Source organism: Mustela lutreola, chromosome 2 (assembly GCF_030435805.1).
Source record: "Mustela lutreola isolate mMusLut2 chromosome 2, mMusLut2.pri, whole genome shotgun sequence".
NCBI classification, from domain to species: Eukaryota; Metazoa; Chordata; class Mammalia; order Carnivora; family Mustelidae; genus Mustela; species Mustela lutreola.
In genome coordinates, this window is record NC_081291.1 from 158,956,757 (window position 1) to 158,976,443 (window position 19,687).

Consider the following 19,687-nt stretch of genomic DNA (forward strand, 5'->3'; position numbering starts at 1 on the left):
TGTTAAAATGTCTATACTATAGAAAGCAACCTACAGATTTAATGTACTCCCTATCAAAATACCAACAGTATTTTTCACAGAACTAGAACAAATAATCCTAACATTTGAATGGAACCACAAAAGACTCCAAATAGACAGACCAATCTTGGGAAACAAAACAAAACAAAACTGGAGGTGTCACAATCCCAAAATCCAAAATATACTAAAAGCTGTAGTAATCAAACAGTATGGTACTGGCACAAAAACAGACACACATATCAACAGAAGAGAACAGAAAGACCAGAAATAAATCCACAATTTTATGGTCAACTAATTTTCCACAAAGGAGGCAAGAACATGCAATGGGAAAAAGTCTCTTCAACAAATGGTGTTGAGAAAACCAAATAGTTACATACAAAAGAATGAAACTGGACCACTTTCTTATACCACACACAAAAATACACTCAAAATGGATTAGAAACCTAAATTTGAGGCCTAAAACCATAAACATTCTAGAAGAGAACACTGGCAATAATTTCGCTGACATTGGTCACAGCAACATTTTTCTAGATAGTCTCCCAAGGCAAGGGAAACAAAAGCAAAAATAAACTACTGGGACTACAATAAAAAGCTTCTGCACAGCAAAGGAAACAATCAACATAACTAAAAGACAACCTACTGAATGAAAGAATATATTTGCAAATGACATATTTGACCAAGGGTTAGTATCCAAAATATAGAAAGAACTTTTACAACTCAACACACACACACACACACACACACACACACAGAGTCATTTCTCCAAAGAAAACATACAGATGGCCAACAGACACAAGAAAAGATGTTCAGCATCACTCATCAACAGGAAAATGCAAATCAAAAACACCACCAGAGGTTATCTCACACCTGTCAGAATGGCTAAAATAAGTAAGAAATCACAAGTGTTGCCAAGGATGTAGAGAAAAAGGAACCTTGATGTTGGTGGGAATGCAAAAATTTTTTTAAAGATTTATATATTTATTTGAGAGAGAGAGAGTGCATGAGTGAGTGGGGGAAGGTCAGAGGGAAAGGGAGAGAATCTCAAACAGACTCACCACTGAGCATGACTCCAATACGGGGGTTGGTATCATGACCTAAGTCAAAATTAAGAGTCCAACACTCACAAACTAAGCCACCCAGGTGCCCCAAAACATTTTTTTAAGATTTCGTTTTTAAATAATCTCTATATCCAACATGCAGCTCAAACTTATGACCCTGAGATCAAGAGTGGAATGCTCTTTCCACTGAGCCAGCCAGGTACTCCGGGAATGCAAACTTCTGCAACCATTGTGGAAGACAGCATGTAGGTTATTCAAAAAAATGAAAACTAGAATTACCATATGACCCAGTACTTGAACTAGTAGGTATTTATCCAAATAATATAAAAGCACTAATTTCCAAAGGTATATGTTTATAGCAGTGTTATTTATAATAGGCGAATTATGGAAGTAACCCAAGGGTCCATAGAATTATAAATGGGTAAATATGAAGTGGCATATATACACAATAGAATATTATTCAGCCATAAAAAAGAATGAAATCTTGTCATTTGCAACATCTTTGTCATGGGTAGAGCTAGAGAACATAATGGTAAGTGAAATGTCAGAAAGAGAAAGACAAATACCATATGATTTTACTTGTGTGGAATTTAAGAAACAAAACAAATCAACAAAGAAAAAAAAAGAAAAAGAAAAAATAGACTCTTAAATATAGAGAACTGGTTACTGGGAGGGAGGAAGGAGGGAAATAGGTGATGAGAATTAAAGAATACACTTATTGTGATGTGTGTTAGTAATGTATAGAACTGCTGAACCACTATCTTATATACCTGAAATTAATATAACACTGTATGTTAAATATAATGAAATTAAAATTAAAAAAATTTTTTTTCCAAAAAATGAAATGCAAAAGCAGGCAGACAGTACATGAACAAATGAGTGTGGCTATGTTCCAATAAAACCTCTTTAGAGTCACTGAAATCTTAATTTCATGTAATTTTCACATGCTACAAAATAGGATTTTGTCATCTATTTTATAGTGTAAAAGCCATTCTTAGCATTCAAGCTATATTAAAAAAGGCAATAGGCCAGTTTGGCTTTTGGACCATAGTCTGCCAATCCTAACATAGAGTTTTAATACTTACTTCTTTTTTAAAGAAATTATCATCTTTACAGGGCATATGGGTAGCTTGGTAGGTTAAGCATCCGCCTTTGGCTCACTCAGGTCATGATCTCAGGGTCCTAGGAGGGAGTCCTGCATTGGGCTCTCTGCTCAGTGAGAAGCCTGATTGTTTCTCTCTCTCTGCCCCTCACTTTGCTTGTGCCTTCTCTCTCTCTCAAATGAGAATAAATAAAAACTTTTTTTAAAAAAAGATTTTATTTATTTATTTGACAGAGAGAGAGAGACAGAGAGAGAGAGAACATGAGCAGGGGGAGTGGGAGAGAGAGAAGCAGGCATCCCACTGAGCAGGAAGCTGGACGCGGCTTCATGATGTGAGCCGAAGGCACATGTTTAACAACTGAGCCACCCAGGCACCCCCCAAAAAAACTTTTTAAAAAATTATCATCTTGAGTGAGAGGCAAGATGGTGGAGGAGTAGCAGACTGAAATGACATCAGGTCCTGGAGTTCAGCTAGATAGTTACCAAACCATTCCAAACACCTACAAACTCAAAAGGAGATAGGAAAGAAGAAGAGCAGCAATTCTAGGAATACATAGGTAGATTTCCTTTCTGATTTCACTTTCTGAAAGGTAGGATGTGGGGAGAAGTGAATTGAAAGTGACAGGAAGATGGACCAGGGGATGGAGGGCTCCCGGCAAGCAGTGGAGCAGTAGAGCACAAAATTAGAAATTTAGAAGTCTGCTTCAGGGACGCCTGGGTGGCTCAGTTGGTTAAGCAGCTGCCTTCGGCTCAGGTCATGATCCCAGCATCCTGGGATCGAGTCCCACATCGGGCTCCTTGCTCAGTAGGGAGCCTGCTTCTCCCTCTGCCTCTGCCTGCCATTCTGTCTGCCTGTGCTCGCTCTCTCCCCCTCTCTCCCTCTGATAAATAAATAAAATCTTTAGAAGTCCACTCCACTGAGGGACATCACTCCAGAGGCTAAGCGGGGGTGGAGCCCTCGTGGGGACAGTGTGGTCTCAGGTCCCATGGGGTCAGAGAAAGATTGGGGGTGTCTGAATGTGTCAGAGCTGCCAGGTATCAGAGGGGGGAAGCCAACTACAGAATCAGAACCAAAGAGTGAGCTTTCAGATCGGGGTTGCCTTAAACCATGATCCAAGGCACATGATCAAAGAGCAGTGACCCCACAAGTGGCATATCCAGGGAGACTCACCTTCCTTCTCCAGGAGAAGCAGCGCAGCAGGAATCTGCTGGGTTTGGAGACTCCAAATGGGACCGTGCACCAGAGATAGAAACGTTCAATCACAGGCCGGGTGAGCTTGGAGTACGGCCAGAGACCAGGGAAACAAGAGTGATTGCTTATATCTGAGGGCACACTGAGGAGTGGGGCCCCGAGCTCTTGGCTCCTCTGGGCCAGAGATTGGGAGGCCACCATTTTCATTCCCATCCTCCAAAGCAGTACGGAAAATGTTCAGGGAACAAAAGCTCCGAGAGCTAACCAAGCAGATTACTTAGCCCAGTCCCTGGAAAGTGTGGTGCAATTCTGCCTCAGGCAAAGACATTTGAGAATCTGCAACAGGCCCCTCCCACAGAAAATGAGCAAGACCATCCAGCCAAGACCACGCTCACCAATCAAGGAGAACAGCAGAACTCCAGAGCTAGGGGAAAGCAACGCATAGAATTCATGGCCTTTTCTCCATGATCCTTTAGTTTTGCAAAGTTAAATTTTTTTAAATATTTCTTTAAAAGATTTTATGTACTTATTTGACAGAGACACAGCAAGAGAGTGAACACAAGCAGGGGAGCAACAGAGGGAAAGAGAGAAGCAGGCTTCCCACAGAGCAGGGAGCTTGATGTGGGGCTCATCCCAGGACCCTAGGATCATGACCTGAGCTGAAGGCAGACGCTTAATGACTGAACCACCCAAGTGCCCTAGTTTTTTTTTTTTTTAATCCTATTTTTTTTAACATTTCCTCTTTCCTCTCTTAATGTTTTTGAGCTAGTTTATCTTAATAATACCTTTCTAAAAAAATCTTTTTAAACCTTCATTGTTATACCATATTTTATCCCTTCATTGTATTTAACCTTATTTTTTGTATATGTGTAGGGTTTTTTTTTTTTTAAATTTTGGGGTATAAGTTCTTCTAATCAAAATATACCCTAATCTAGCACATGGATTTGTTCTAGTCTCCAGCCTGAGCACATTCCCTCCTCTTTTTTTTCTTTTTCCAACCAACTTATCTCATCACTTCTTTTTTTAGAATTTTTTAAATTCTCATCTGTACAGTCATATTCCATCCCTTCATCACGTTTACCCTTACTTTTGTGTGTATATATATATGTTTTTCTTTCTTTAAAATTTTGGGAGGTAGTTCCTTCAAAATACCAAAATACACCCAAAATCAAGGGCGTGGCTCTGTTCTACTCGCCAGTCTAATGTGTGTGTAATGTGTAAATTTTTTGCATACAGTCTAATGTGTAAAATTTTTTAATTTTTATTTCTTTTTTTCCCCTTTTCCTCTCCCCCCCCCCCCCCGGTTTTGGATTCTTCCAATTTGGTTAGCATACATTTTTCTGGGGTCTTTGCCACCCTTTTAGCATTTTATTCTCTTGTTCTTATATTCTTGTCTGGATAAAATGACAAGGCAGAAAAACTTACCACAAAAAAAACAATACAAAGCAGTAACAATGGCTAGGGACCTAATCAATATGGACATTGATATGTCAGAACTAGAGTTCAAAATGACAATTCTCAAGATGCTAGCTGAGCTCGAAAAAGGCATGAAAGATATTAGAGAAACCGTTTCTGGAGAAATAAAATCCCTTTCTGGAGAAATAAAAGAACTAAAATCTAACCAAGTTGAAATTTAAAAACCTATTAATGAGGTGCAATAAAAAATGAGGCAGAAGAGAGAATTAGTGATAAAGAACACCAAATGATGGAGAATAAAGAGGCTGAGCAAAAGAGAGACAAACAACTACTGGACCATAAGAGGAGAATTCGAGATAAGTGATATCATAATATGAAACAATATTAGAAAAATTGGGATTCCAAAAGAAGAAAGAAAAAAAGGAATGAATTATAGTAGAGAATCTCCCTAATATGGCAAAGAGAACAAGCATCAAAATCCAGGAAGAACAGAGAAGCCCCTCAAAATCAATAAAAATAGGTCCACACCCCATCATCTAATAGTAAAACTTACAAGTCTTAGTGACAAAGAGAAAATACTGAAAGCAGCTCAGGACAAGCTGTATGTCTGTAAAATACAATGGTAGAAATATTAGATAGGCAGCAGACTTATCCACAGAGACCTGGCAAGCCAGAAAGAACTGGCATAATATATTCAGAGCACTAAATAAGAAGAGTATACAGCCAAGAAGACTGTATCCAGCTAGGCTATCATTGAAAATAGAAGGAGAGATAAAAAGCTTCCAGGACAAACAAAAACTGAAAGAATTTGCAAATACCAAACCAGCTCTACAGGAAATATTGAAAGGGGTCCTCTAAGCAAAGAGAGAGCCTAAAAGTAGTAGACTAGAAAGGAACAGAGACAATATACAGTAACAATCACCTTACAGGCAATACAATGGTACTAAATTCTTATCTTTCAATAGTTACCCTGAATGTTAATGGGCTAAATGCCCCAATCAAAAGACACAGGGTATCAGAATGGATAAAAAACAAAACCCATCAATATGCTGTCTACAAGAAACTCATTTTAGACCCAAAGACACCTCCAGATTTAAAGTGAGGGGGTGGAAAACAATTTACCATGCTAACAGACATTTTAAAAAGCTGAAGTGGCAATCTTTATATCAGATAAATTAGATTTTAAGCTAAAGACAATAATGAGATGAGGAAGAACACTATATCATACTTAAAGGGTCTGTCCAACAAGAAGATCTAACAATTTTAAATATCTATGCCCCTAACATGGGAGCAGCCATCTATATAACTGATTAATAACAAAATCAAAGAAACACACTGACAATAATACAATAACAGTAGGGGACTATAACACCCCCCTCACTGAAATGGACAGATCATCCAAGCAAAAGATCAACAAGGAAATAAAGGCCTTAAATGACACACTGGACCAGATGGACATCACAGATATATTCAGAACATTCCATCCCAAAGCAACAGAATACATATTCTTCCCTAGTGCACATGGAACATTCTCCAGAATAGATCACATTCTGGGTCACAAATCAAGTCTCAACCAGTACCAAAAGATTGGGATCATTCCCTGCATATTTTCAGACCACAATGCTCTGAAGCTAGAACTCAATCACAAGAGGGAAGTTGCAAAGAACTCAAATATATGGAGGCTAAAGAGCATCCTACTAAAGAATGAATGAGTCAATTGGGAAATTAAAGAATTTAAAAAATTCATGGAAACAAATGATAATGAAAACACAATGGTTCAAAATCTGTGGGACACAGCAAAGGCAGTCCTAAGAGGAAAATATATAGCAGTACAAGCCTTTCTCAAGAAACAAGAAAGGTCTCAAGTACACAACCTAAGCCTACACCTAATGGAGCTGGAGAAAGAACAAGAAAGAAACCCTAAGCCCAGCAGGAGAAGAGAAATAATAAAGATCAGAGCAGAAACCAATGAAATAGAAACCCCCCCCAAAAAAAAAAAAAAAAAAAAAAAAACAATAGAACAAATCAATGAAACTAGGAGCTGGTTCTTTGAAAGAATTAATAAGATTGATAAACCCCTGGCCAGACTTATCAAAAAGAAAAGAGAAAGGACCCAAATAAATAAAATCATGAATGAAAGAGGAGAGATCACAACTAACACCAAAGAAATACAAACAATTATAAGAACATACTATGAGCAACTCTATGCAAACAAATTTGACAATCTGGAAGAAATGGATGCATTTCTAGAGACATATAAACTACCACAACTGAACCAGGAAGAAATAGAAAACCTGAACAGACCCATAATGAGTAAGGAGATTGAAACAGTCATCAAAAATCTCCAAACAATCAAAAGCCCAGGGCCAGACGGCTTCCCGGGGGTAATTCTACCAAACATTTAAAGAAGAACTAATTCCTATTCTCCTGAAACTGTTCCAAAAAGTAGAAATGGAAGGAAAACTTCCAAACTCATTTTATGAGACCAGCATCACCTTGATCCCCAAACCAGACAAGGAACCCATCAAAAAAGAGAACTACAGACCAATATCCTTGATGAACACAGATGTGAAAATTCTCACCAAAATACTAGCCAATAGGATTCAACAGTACATTAAAAGGACCATTCACCATGACCAAGTGGGATTTATTCCAGGGCTGTAAGGTTGGTTCAACATCTGCAAATCAATCAATGTGATACAATACATTAATAAAAAAAAAAAACAAGAACCATATGATACTCTCAATAGATGCTGAAAAGCATTTGACAAAGTACAGCATCTCTTCCTGATCAAAACTCTTCAAAGTGTAGGGATAGAGGGCACATACCTCAATATTATCAAAGCCATCTATGAAAAACCCACCACAAATATCATTCTCAATGGAGAAAAACTGAAAGCTTTTCTGCTAAGGTCAGGAACACGGCAGAGATGTCCGTTATCACCACTGCTATTCAACATAGTACTAGAAGTCCTAGCCTCAGCAATCAGACAACAAAAGGAAATTAAAGGCATCCAAATGGTCAAAGAAGAAGTCAAATTATCACTCTTCGCAAATGATATGATACTATATGTGGAAAACCCAAAAGACTCCACTCCAAAACTGCTAGAACTTATACAGGAATTCAGTAAAGTGTCAGGATATAAAATCAATGCACAGAAATCAGTTGCATTTCTCTACACCAACAACAAGACAGAAGAAAGAGAAATTAAGGAGTCAATCCCATTTACAATTGCACCCAAAACTATAAGATATCTAGGAATAAACCTAACCAAAGAGGCTAAGAATCTATACTCAGAAAACTATAAAGTACTCATGAAAGAAATTGAAGAAGACACAAAGAAACAGAAAAATGTTCCATGCTCCTGGATTGAAAGAACAAATATTGTGAAAATATCTATGCTACCTAAAACAATCTACATATTTAATGCAGTTCCTATCAAAATCCCATCCATTTTTTTTCAAAGAAATGGAACAAGGGGCGCCTCGGTGGCTCAGTGGGTTAAGCCGTTGCCTTCAGCTCAGGTCATGATCTCAGGGTCCTGGGATCGAGTCCTGCATCGGGCTCTCTGCTCAGCAGGGAGCCTGCTTCTCTCTCTCTCTCTCTCTCTCTCTCTGCCTGCCTCTCCATCTACTTGTGATTTCTCTCTGTCAAATAAATAAATAAAATCTTAAAAAAAAAAAAAGAAATGGAACAAATAACCCTAAAATTTATATGGAACCAGAAAAGATCTCAAATAGCCAAAGGAATATTGAAAAAGAAAGCCAAAGTTGGTCGCATCACAATTCCGGACTTCAAGCTCTATTACAAAGCTGTCATCATCAAGACAGCATGGTACTGGCACAAAAACAGACATATAGATTAATGGAACAGAATAGAGAGCCCAGAAATAGACTCTCAACTCTATGGCCAACTAATCTTCGACAAAGCAGGAAAGAATGTCCAATGGAAAAAAGACAGCCTCTTCAATAAATGGTGTTGGGAAAATTGGACAGCAACATGCAGAAAAATTAAACTGGACCATTTCCTTATATCACACACGAAAATAGACTCAAAATGGATAAAGGACCTCAATGTGAGAAAGGAATCCATCAAAATCCTTGAGGAGAACACAGGGAGCAACCTCTTCGACCTCAGCCACAGCAACATCTTCCTAGGAACATCACCAAAAGCAAGGGAAGCAAAAACAAAATGAACTATTGGGATTTCATTAAGATCAAAAGCTTTTGCACAACAAAGGAAACAGTTAACAAAACCAAAAGACAACTGACAAAATGGGAGAAGATATTTGCAAACGACATATCAGATAAAGGGCTAGTGTCCAAAATCTATAAAGAACTTAGCAAACTCAACACCCAAAGAACAAATAATCCAATCAAGAAATGGGCAGAAGACATGAACAGACATTTCTGCAAAGAAGACATCCAGATGGCCAACAGACACATGAAAAAATGCTCCACATCAATCTGCATCAGGGAAATACAAATCAAAACCACAATGAGCTATCACCTCACACCAGTCAGAACGGCTAAAATTAATAAGTCAGGAAATGACAGATGCTGGTGAGGATATAGAGAAAGAGGAACCTTCCTACACTGTTGGTGGGAATGCAAGCTGGTGCAACCACTCTGAAAAACAGGTTGGAGATTCCTCAAAATGTTGAAAATAGAACTACCCTACGACCCAGCAATTGCACTACTGGGTATTTACCCTAAAGGTACAAACGTAGTGATTTGAAGGGGCACACCCGAGTGTTTATAGCAGCAATGTTTACAATAGCCAAACTATGGAAAGAACCTAGATGTCCATCAACAGATGAATGGATAAAGAAGATGTGGTATATATACACAATGGAATACTATGCAGTCATCAAAAGAAATGAAATCTTGCCATTTGTGATGACATGGATGGAACTAGAGCGTATCATGCTTAGCGAAATAAGTCAATCGGAGAAAGACAACTATCATATGATCTCCCTGATATGAGGAAGTGGAGATACAACATGGGGGGTTTAAGGGGTAGGAGAAGAATGAATGAAACAAGATGGGATAGGGAGGGAGAAAAACCATAAGTGACCCTTAATCTCACAAAACAAACTGAGGGTTGCTGGGGGGAGGGGGTTTGGGAGAGAGGGTGTGGTTATGGACATTGGGGAGGGTATGTGATATGGTGAGTGCTGTGAAGTGCATAAACCTGGCCATTCACAGACCTGTACCCCTGGGTATCAAAATACATTATATGTTTATAAAAACTAAAAAAAGATAAATAAATAAAATAGAAAAAAAATACCTATTCTCCTGAAACTTTTCCAAGAAATAGAAATGGAAGGAAAACTTCCAAACTCATTATATGAGGCCAGCATTACCTTGATACCAAAACCAGACAAAAACCCCGTCAAAAAAGAGAATTACAGACCAATATCCTTGATGAGCACAGATGCGAAAATTCTCACCAAATACTAGCCAATAGGATCCAACAGTACATGATTCATATATTTCTTTAGTCCTGGGAAATTCTTAGCCATTTATCTTTCTCAGTCTTTATCTTTTCTTGCATCCGCTTCTCCACCATTCTCTCTATTATAGGATCTTATAATCCTATCCCCCATGGCTCTTACCTTTTTTTTTAAAACCTTATTCTATCTTTGAATATTGCATTCTGGAATATTTGTTCATTTCCTCTTTCATTTCACTAATTTGTTCTTCAGCGCTGCCTAGTTTACTACTGAGCTCATTTTATTTCAAACTTCATAGTTTTCCTTCCCAGTGATTGCAACTGGTTCTTTTTCATAGCTCCCACTCTTGTTTTCATGCTTTATCCCTCTTTATCTCTTTGAGGATATAAAAAGTATTTCCCAAGTCCTTTTCAGATTGGTCCATTTGCTCTGTTTGCTCAGGAATTTATTCTCTCTCTCTCTCTTTTTTAACTTTTTGTGGATCACTCCTGGTGCCTGTGTTCTTTAGATGTTTGTGATTCTTGGGTTGAGATCATCTGTAGATTCCTCTCATGAGCACACTGGGTAGTAACAGTCTTTGACCTGGCAAAAGGGATAGCTCCCCAGCCTCATTCTTTAGAGCTCTGCCCATTATCATAAGATGAGAAGTTCAACAGACCATGCCCAGCTGAACCTACTCCACTGTTAGAGACCTTGGAATTCCTTAAAAAATGGCCCAAGCCTCCTTGCAGTATCTACATGGACCTCTTCCTAGAATTCAGACTCCCCTGGGCAGACTACATGCTGCTGTTTGTTCATACCCCCCTCCTTTTTAAAAAGATTTTATTCATTTAACAGAGAGAGAGGAAAAAAAAATCACAAGCAGCAGAGGGAGAGGGAGAAGCAGGCTCTCTACCGAGCAAGCCTAATGTTGGGCTTGATGCCAGGACCCTGGGATCATGATCTGTGCTGAAAGAAGATGTTTAACCAACTGAGCCACCCAGGTGCCCCTGTTCGTTCACCCTTAAACCCAAGGAGTAACCACGTAGCAGCTGTTTACAGGGATATATATGCAGAGATTGGAAAAAGAAGGTGAAGTAACCACATGCATACATGACAGGCCCCTCATGATGTGGAACAGAGCCAGAGAAAAAAGTAAGTCACAGGCAGCCTCTTTTCTTGCTGCCCCATTCCTCCAAAGAATCCCAAGGTATCTAAGAATTTTCCATTTAAACTTGTCCTTTCAACTTGTTATAGAGATATATTTGTAGGGATGCCTGGGTGGCTCAGTAGGTTAAGCATCTGCCTTCAGCTCAGATCATGATCCTAGGGTCCTGGGATTGAGTCCTGCATCAGGCTCCTTGCTCAGCGGGGAGCCTGCTTCTCTCTCTGCCTCTCCCTGCCACTCTGCCTGCTTGTACATGCACTCTCTCTCTGAAAATAAATAAATAAATTTTTAAAATAGAAAAAAAGATATATTTGTGAAAAATACAGATTTATTTCCTTAAAATATTTTACTTAACAGATATTAACTTGATTTATCATTTTAAAACATCTTATACATATAGTATATAGGCCTCCATTTAAAATCCTACTCAGGGCCTTACAAATGAGGGGGTAGGCCTGACTCAGTGGTTTTTACTGATACTTCAACATCTGTATTGGCAGGCACTGGGCTTCGGCCCCACCTGTGGGCAGGAGAAAAGTCCTGCTTCTTCTAGTTCAGGCAGGCATTTCAGATCAGGCTCCCTACCATTCACAGTTCCTGCTCATCATCTTAGGCTCCCAGCTATTTCTTTCTTTTAGGAAGTCTATACTTCTAAACTATGGAAATTTTCTTCCTTTCTTAAAAAGTATATATGTGTATACAAACACACTAATATACATATAACCAATATATATTTTCATATATATACACTAATACATATACATATTCAGAGCAGAAGTGAAAAGTTTCAGCATATTTTTAATCTGTCTGAAATCTCCTCTGAAAATCTCATCTGAAAGTAGAGCCTCTACTTTTAAGTATGGATGTAAAGAATGCTTCTGAATTTGTAAGGAGAGCCAGGAAACAAGAACCAAACTCGGTCTCAGATATGAACATCTTTACTGTCTATGATACAGACTTGACCAGAGCAAACTATCACAACTGGGAAACAAAAGTAACTCATTTTAATAAAAATCATTACAGTGAACCAACTATCTCTAACACCTAGGAGGAGCTGGCTTCTCTGGCTCTCAGTTTCCCCACTACAATCAAGTGAGTTCAAGAAGCTAATGTCTAGTCATTTCCAAAAGCCCCTTTCCGGAACCTTCTTACACTGTTAGTGGGAATGGTGCAGCCACTTTGGAAAACAGTGCAGAGATCCCTTAAGAAATTAAAAATAGAGCTACCCTATGACACTGCAATTGCACTACTGGATATTTACACCAAAGATACAGAAGTAGTGAACAGAAGGGTCATCTGTACCCCAATGTTCATAGCAGCAATGGCCACAATAGCCAAATGGTGGAAAGAACCAAGATGCCCTTCAACAGACAAACAGATAAAGAAGATATATATGGTCCATATATACAATGGAGTATTATGCCTCCATCAGAAAGGATGAATACCCAACTTTTGTATCAACATGGATGGGACAGGAGGAGATTATGCTTAGTGAAGTAAGTCAAGCAGAGAGAGTCAATTATCATATGGTTTCACTTACTTGTGGAGCATAAGGAATATCACGGAGGACATTGGGAGAAGGAAAGGAGAAGTGAGTTGGGGGAAATCGGAGAGGGAGACAAACCATAAGAGACTGTGGACTCTGAGAAACAAACAGTGTTTTGGGGGTGGGGGGTAGGGAGACGAGTGAGACTGGTGGTGGGTATTATGGAGGGCATGTATTGCATGGAGCACTGAGTGTGGTGCATAAACAATGAATCTTGGAACACTGAAAAAATAAAATATTTTTTTTAAAAAGCCCCTTTCCTTATTAATTTTTCTAATTTCACATAATATAGGCCTAGGTCAGATTTTATTGCATTCTAAGAGTGAATTTCTGAGCCTGAACCATATTGACATTTTAGAGATAACAGCAAAAGAAATCACCCAAATCATCCAATAGGGGTATGTAAGAGAACTTTGATAACTGCAAGATATTTTGGCAAAGTAAGATAATACTGTTCCATATGGTGGAATATACATTCAGTATTATACACTCAAAAAAAGTTTATATGTAAAGAGGGAGTGAGGATTGCTCAATGAAAAGGAATTGATTCATTAGGAAAAACAGTTTGGGGGGCGGGGGGAGGTGAGTAGTCAGCAAATAAACACAAAATTAAGCTGAAATAGAACTTCAGCTTCAAGGATAAAGTACAATAAGCCTCCTTAAAATGGAAAGGGTATACTCTCCTTGAAGAAAAGTATCAATAGAAGCATGAGTCTGTGAAGTAGCTCTGCTGAGCAAGACATTTTAAACAGCAACAGAGGCAGTTACCTCTGAGCACATCATTTCCAGGAACTCAACAGCATGCACTGTTATCAGGACAGGCCTTCAAAAATAATCAAGACAATTGTCAACTCACCCCACGTAAGAGTAGCCAGGGTCAAGAGCTCAGGGATTGAATCCTGACATACTACATATTCTGGAGAATACGGATCAGTTTGAACTTCAGCATCCCGATAATCAGTCTGAGTACCCACGGTATGCTTTGAAGGTACAGGAGGGTACTTAGCAGGAGTAGGAGGGAAAATATATGCCTCTGTCCTAAAAGGGAAAATTATTTCAAAAATTAAAACCTGATCCAATCACTTAGAAGACTATACAGTCACGTAGAAATAAATCCTTAGCTTCACTAAGCCCATTCCCCTTTAAACATGCACAAATTCATGAATCCAGTGTATTCAGGATTGTGCCCAATTATCTTGAGAGAACTGCCTTGTTAGTCTCACCTCTTCCAAAAAACTGAAGGGATATAAAAGCCTAGGTCTAATCACAAAAGTACCTACTTATCTGTGTATTACTGCGCGGGAATATAGTATAGAGCTATAAAAGGTAGATTCTAGGATGTCATACAGTTACTTCTGAACTTGCTGAGAATTGCTGGTTTCTTTTTTCTCTGGTTTCAGTTATACAACAAAATTTGTTTCCCTCTAGAAATTCAGGAGCAGAGAAAAGAGAAGAGATGCTTTCTGATTTTTTAAAAAGGCAAGGCTCTTTCAAGATAGATGACTCAATTAATTAATGTTAGGATTACTTGGTTAACTATGTAAAAGTTACCTCATCCCTTGGATAGAAATTAATTCCAGATATTTTAAGGCATTTAATGTAAAAAACGAGACTATAAAAGTAATAGGAAACATAAGTAAATATACCATAATATTTTTATTACCAAATAAAGGCCTTATAAATCAGTAAGACAGTTAAATACTAAAAGAAAAATGGATAAAGAACAATTGGAAAAAATGAAAACTTGTAGCAAACATATGAAAAAATAATGAGCATAACTTGTAATCAAAGAAAAGTAAAATAAAACCACAAGATGCTATTTTATTATATCACATAAGCAAAGATCTAAAAAATTGAAAATACCTAGCATTGATCAAATTGCAAAGAAACGGGCATTCTCATGTTGACTGAAATATAAACAGATATACAGAGATATATGCAAATATATTCATAAAGTCTGATATGTAAGAGAAAACTTAAAAACTTTTTCTAATGACCAATTTTAAAAAAATGGTTGCACCTGAGGTTATTAGGCATCAATCTTAGATCCATATTTTCAACTTTTTGTTTTTTTCTTATTCTGGTTACTTTTAAGTACGGAAAAAATTTTTATATTAATTCATTCAAACATATGTCTACTCCTGGGGTGCCTGGGTGGCTCAGTCAGCTAGGCATCTGCCTTAGGCTTGGGTCATGATCTCGGGGTCCTGGGATTGAGCCCCATGTCAGGCTCCCTGCTCAGCAGAGAACCTGCTTCTCTCTTCCCACTGCCTGCCACTCTGCCTACTTGTGCTCTCTAGCTCTCTGTCAAATAAATAAATAAATAAAATCTTTAAAATATTACAAAAAATAAACATCTTTACTATTAACATAATTTTATAACAAGTATGATAATGTTTATATTTTTATATATTTTTATATGATATCAAAATGATATATGGCTATTTTTATATTTATATATATTTTATAACAAGTATGATAGCACATATGCTTTAAAAACAGCACACTGTTTTCTTTTCTAAGGTTTTTTTTTTTAACGATTTTATTTATTTATTTGACAGAGAGAAATCACAAGTAGATGGAGAGGCAGGCAGAGAGAGAGGGAAGCAGGCTCCCTGCTGAGCAGAGAGCCCGATGTGGGACTCGATCCCAGGACTCTGAGATCATGACCTGAGCCGAAGGCAGCGGCTTAACCCACTGAGCCACCCAGGCGCCCCTCTTTTCTAAGGTATTATTTTTGGATGTCCATCAACTGATGAGTGGATAAAGATATAGTGTGTATACACACACACACACACACACACACACACACACACAGACAGAGGAATATTACTCAGCCATCAAAATGAATGAAATCTTGCCATGTGCAATGACATGGATGGAACTAGAGTGTATTATGCTAAGCGAAATAACTCAGGGAAAGACAAATACCATATGATTTCACTCATGTAGAATTTAAGAAATAAAACAGATGAACACAGGGGAAGGGAAGGAAAAAATAAGATAAAAACAGGGAGCAAACCATAAGATACTCTTATAGGGAACAGAGTTGCTGGAGGGGAGGTTGGTGAGGGGACCAAGTAATTGGGTGATGGGTATTAAGGAAGGCACTTGATGTAATGAGCATTGGATGTTGTATGCAACTGATGAATCACTAAATTCTACCCCTGAAACTAATAATACACTATATTTTAACTAACTTGAATTTAAATAAAATCTAAAAAATAAAATAAAGATTTTATTTTTAAGGAATCTCTGTACCCAATGAGGGGCTCGAACTCACAACCCCAAGATCAAGAGTTGCAACTCCACCAACTGAGCCAGCCAGGCACCCCAGCAGTGTTTTTCTCTTTTACTTTTGAGTTTGTTTCCCTTAATATCTTTTCTCCCTTATCCACCTATAGAAGGACCCTTTCTGTATATCCTATATCTAGAATATATACTTCAATTATGCTTGAATCTTGCTGTGTTTTCATCCACACTTATTCTTCTACACTTGAACAAATATACACATATAGATTATTATTGTTTTGCTAATATGGAAGTCATATTATTAATACATTTTTGCATCTTCCCCTTTTAACTAAATCATACCTCAGGGAAATCTTTTCAATCTATTCATGTGGCTCTTTTTCAAGAAAAATGATTTAAATTTAAGTTTTCAAGAAACTTAAATGATCACCATCATAGAAAAACTACTTCAAAAAATATGGCATACCTATAATGGAATTTATGCAGCTATTAAAAGTAAAAATGTAATCAGAATTTATAAACATATAAAAATGTCCATAATTCAATGTAAAATAGGGAAAAAGCACACTGTAGAGCAGCATGTACAACAGGACTACATTTTTATATTTAAAAACTGTGTTCTGGGGGAAACTGGATGACTCAGTGGGTTAAGCCACTGGTTTTGACAAATCCTTACAATACGTAGTACATGTAGCATAATACCTATCTGCCATTACAGCGTCATACAGAGTATCTTCCCCGTCCTAAAAATTCTCTGTACTCCATCTATTCATCCATACCCCTCCCACCCCTGGCAATCAATGATCCTTTTAGAATCCCCATAGCTTTGTCTTTTCCAGAATGTCATATAGTTGGAATCACACATACTGTAGCTTTTCCTAATTGGCTTCTTTGTCTTAGTAATATGCATTTAAGATTCTTCCACATCTTTCCATGACTTAATAGCTCATTTCCTTTTAGTGATTAATAATATATTACACTGTCTCAATATACCATAGTTTATCCATCAACCTGGTAAAGGACATTTTGGTTGCCTCCAAGTTTTGGCATTTATGAATAAAGCTGCTATAAATACTAATGGGTTTATATGCAAGTAAATTTTTCAAATTTTTGCGTAAGTTTTCAACTCCTTGGGTGAACACTAAGGAGCAAGATTGCTGGATCATATGCTAAGAGTATGTTTAGTTTTATAATAGCCATACTGTCTCCCAATGTGGCTATAGCATTTTGTATTTCCCACCAGCAATGAATGAGGGTTCCTGGTGCTGGTATTGTTAGTGTCCCAGATGGTGGCCATTCCAGTAGTGACACATTTATTTATTTATTTATTTATTCATAGTGACACCTGATTATCATTTTAATTTGCATTTCCCCAATGACATTTGATATGAAGCATCTTTTCATGTTCTTATTTGCAATCTGTATATCCTTTTTGTGAGGTGTCTGTTAAGGTCTTTGGTCCATTTTAAAATCAGGTTGTTCTTATTGTTATGTTTGAAGTTTACTACATAGTTTGGATAACGGTACTTTAGCAAATACATCTTCTGCAAATATCTTCTCTGAGTCTGTGGCTGTCTTCTCATTCTACTGACACTTTGTATGGCAAAAGTTTTTATTTTTTTTAAAGTTTGTATTAAATTCTGCTTAGTGGGGCGCCTGGGTGGCTCAGCGGGTTAAGGCCTCTGCCTTCGACTCAGGTCATGATCCCAGAGTCCTGGGATCGAGCCCAGCATTGGGCTCTCTGCTCAGCGGGGAGCCTGCCTCTCTGCCTACTTGTGATCTCTGTCAAATAAATAAATAAAATCTTTAAAAAAAAAAAAAAGAGCAAGTCCTGTCCTTGCAATAAATTTAAATTCCACTTAGTTAACATACCGTGTAATATTAGTTTCAGGAGTAGTTTAGTGATTTACCACGTACATATAACACCCAGTGCTCATCACAAGTATCCTCCTTAATCCCCATCACCCATTTAGCCCATCTCCCTGCCCACCTCCCCTCCAGCAACCCTGTTTGTTCTCTATGGTTAAAAGTCTAATTTATGGTCTGCCTGTCTTTCCCCCTGCCATGTTCATCTGTTTTGTTTCTTAAATTCCACATATGAATGAAATAAAATGGTATTTGTCTTTCTGACTTACTTTGCTTAGCATAATACACTCTAATTCTATCCATGTTGTTGCAAATGGCAAGATTACACTCTTTTTTATGGAACAGACTGTTTTCCATGGATTCCATCTTTCCAAAGATTCCATCTTTCCTGCTTTGTCAAAGCAGGAAACCATAGTTTAGTTGACCATATAGTTATGGGTCCATTTCTGGGTTATCTGTTCTGTTACATTGATCTAGATGTCTGTTTCTGTGCCAGTACCATACTGTCTTGATAACTACGGTTTTGTAATATAAATTGAAGTCCTGAATTGTGATGCCTCCAGCTTTGCTTTTCTTTACAAGATCTCTTTGGCTATTCGGGGTCTTTTGTGGCTCCATACAAATTTTAGGATTGTTTTGTTCTAGCTCTGTGAAAAGTCCTGTTGATATTTTGATAGGGATTGCATTGAATGTGTGGATTGTTTTGGGTGGTATAGTCATTTTAACAATATTTGTTCTTCTAATCCATGAGTATGGAATGTTTTTCCATTTCTTTGTGTCTTGTTCAATTTCTTGCACAAGTGTTCTACAGTTTTCAGAGTACAGATCTTTTACCTCTTTGGTTAGGTTTATTCTTAGGTATCTTGCTTTTGGTACAATTGTGAATGGAACTGATTTCTTGATTTCTCTTTCTGCTGCTTCATTATTGGTATATAGAAATGCAACAGATTTCTGTACCCTGATTTGTATCCTGCAATTTTACTAAATTCATGTCATCAGTTCTGGCAATTTTGGGGTGGGGTCTTTTGGGTTTTCTACATAGAGTATTATGTTATCTATGGATAATTAAGTTTGACTTCTTCCTTGCCAATCTGTTGTCTAATTGCTGAGGCTAGGACTTTCAGTACTACTTTAATAGCAAAGATAAAAGTGGCCATCCCTGTACATTCCTGACCAGAGGGAAGGCTCGCAGTTTTTCCTCATTGAGGATGATATTAGATGTGGGTCTTTTGTACATGGCCTTTACAATGTTGAGGTATGTTCCTTCTATCCCTTCTTTGTTGAGGGTTTTTATAACGAATGGATGCTGTATTTGTCAAATGATTTTTCTGCATCTATTGAGAGGACCATATGGTTCTTTCCCTTTCTTTTATCAATATAGTGTATCATTGATGGATTTGTGAATATTGAACCACCTTGCAGCCCAGGAATAAATCCACTTGATGTGGTGAGTAACTCTTTAATGTACTGTTGGATTCAACTTGCTACTACCTTATGGAAATTTATCTTTACATCCATATTCATTAGGGATATTGGCCTGTAATTCTTTCTAGTGATGTCTTTGTCTGATTTGGGAACTAAAGCAGGCCTCATAGAATGAGTTTGGAAGTTTTCCTTCAATTTCTTTTTTTGCA

At 37.7% G+C, this 19,687-nt stretch overlaps 1 protein-coding gene across 2 annotated transcripts in view; it reads right to left on the reverse strand.

Annotated features, from left to right (window-relative positions):
* CFAP91 (cilia and flagella associated protein 91) overlaps positions 1-19,687 on the reverse strand; it is a 99,237-nt gene that overhangs the window by 56,474 nt on the left and 23,076 nt on the right. For both annotated transcript variants that reach the window (XM_059163965.1, XM_059163964.1), the window contains exon 6: positions 13,792-13,973. In XM_059163965.1, the coding sequence (XP_059019948.1) occupies positions 13,792-13,973 (182 nt within the window). The remainder of the gene's footprint in view (positions 1-13,791; positions 13,974-19,687) is intronic.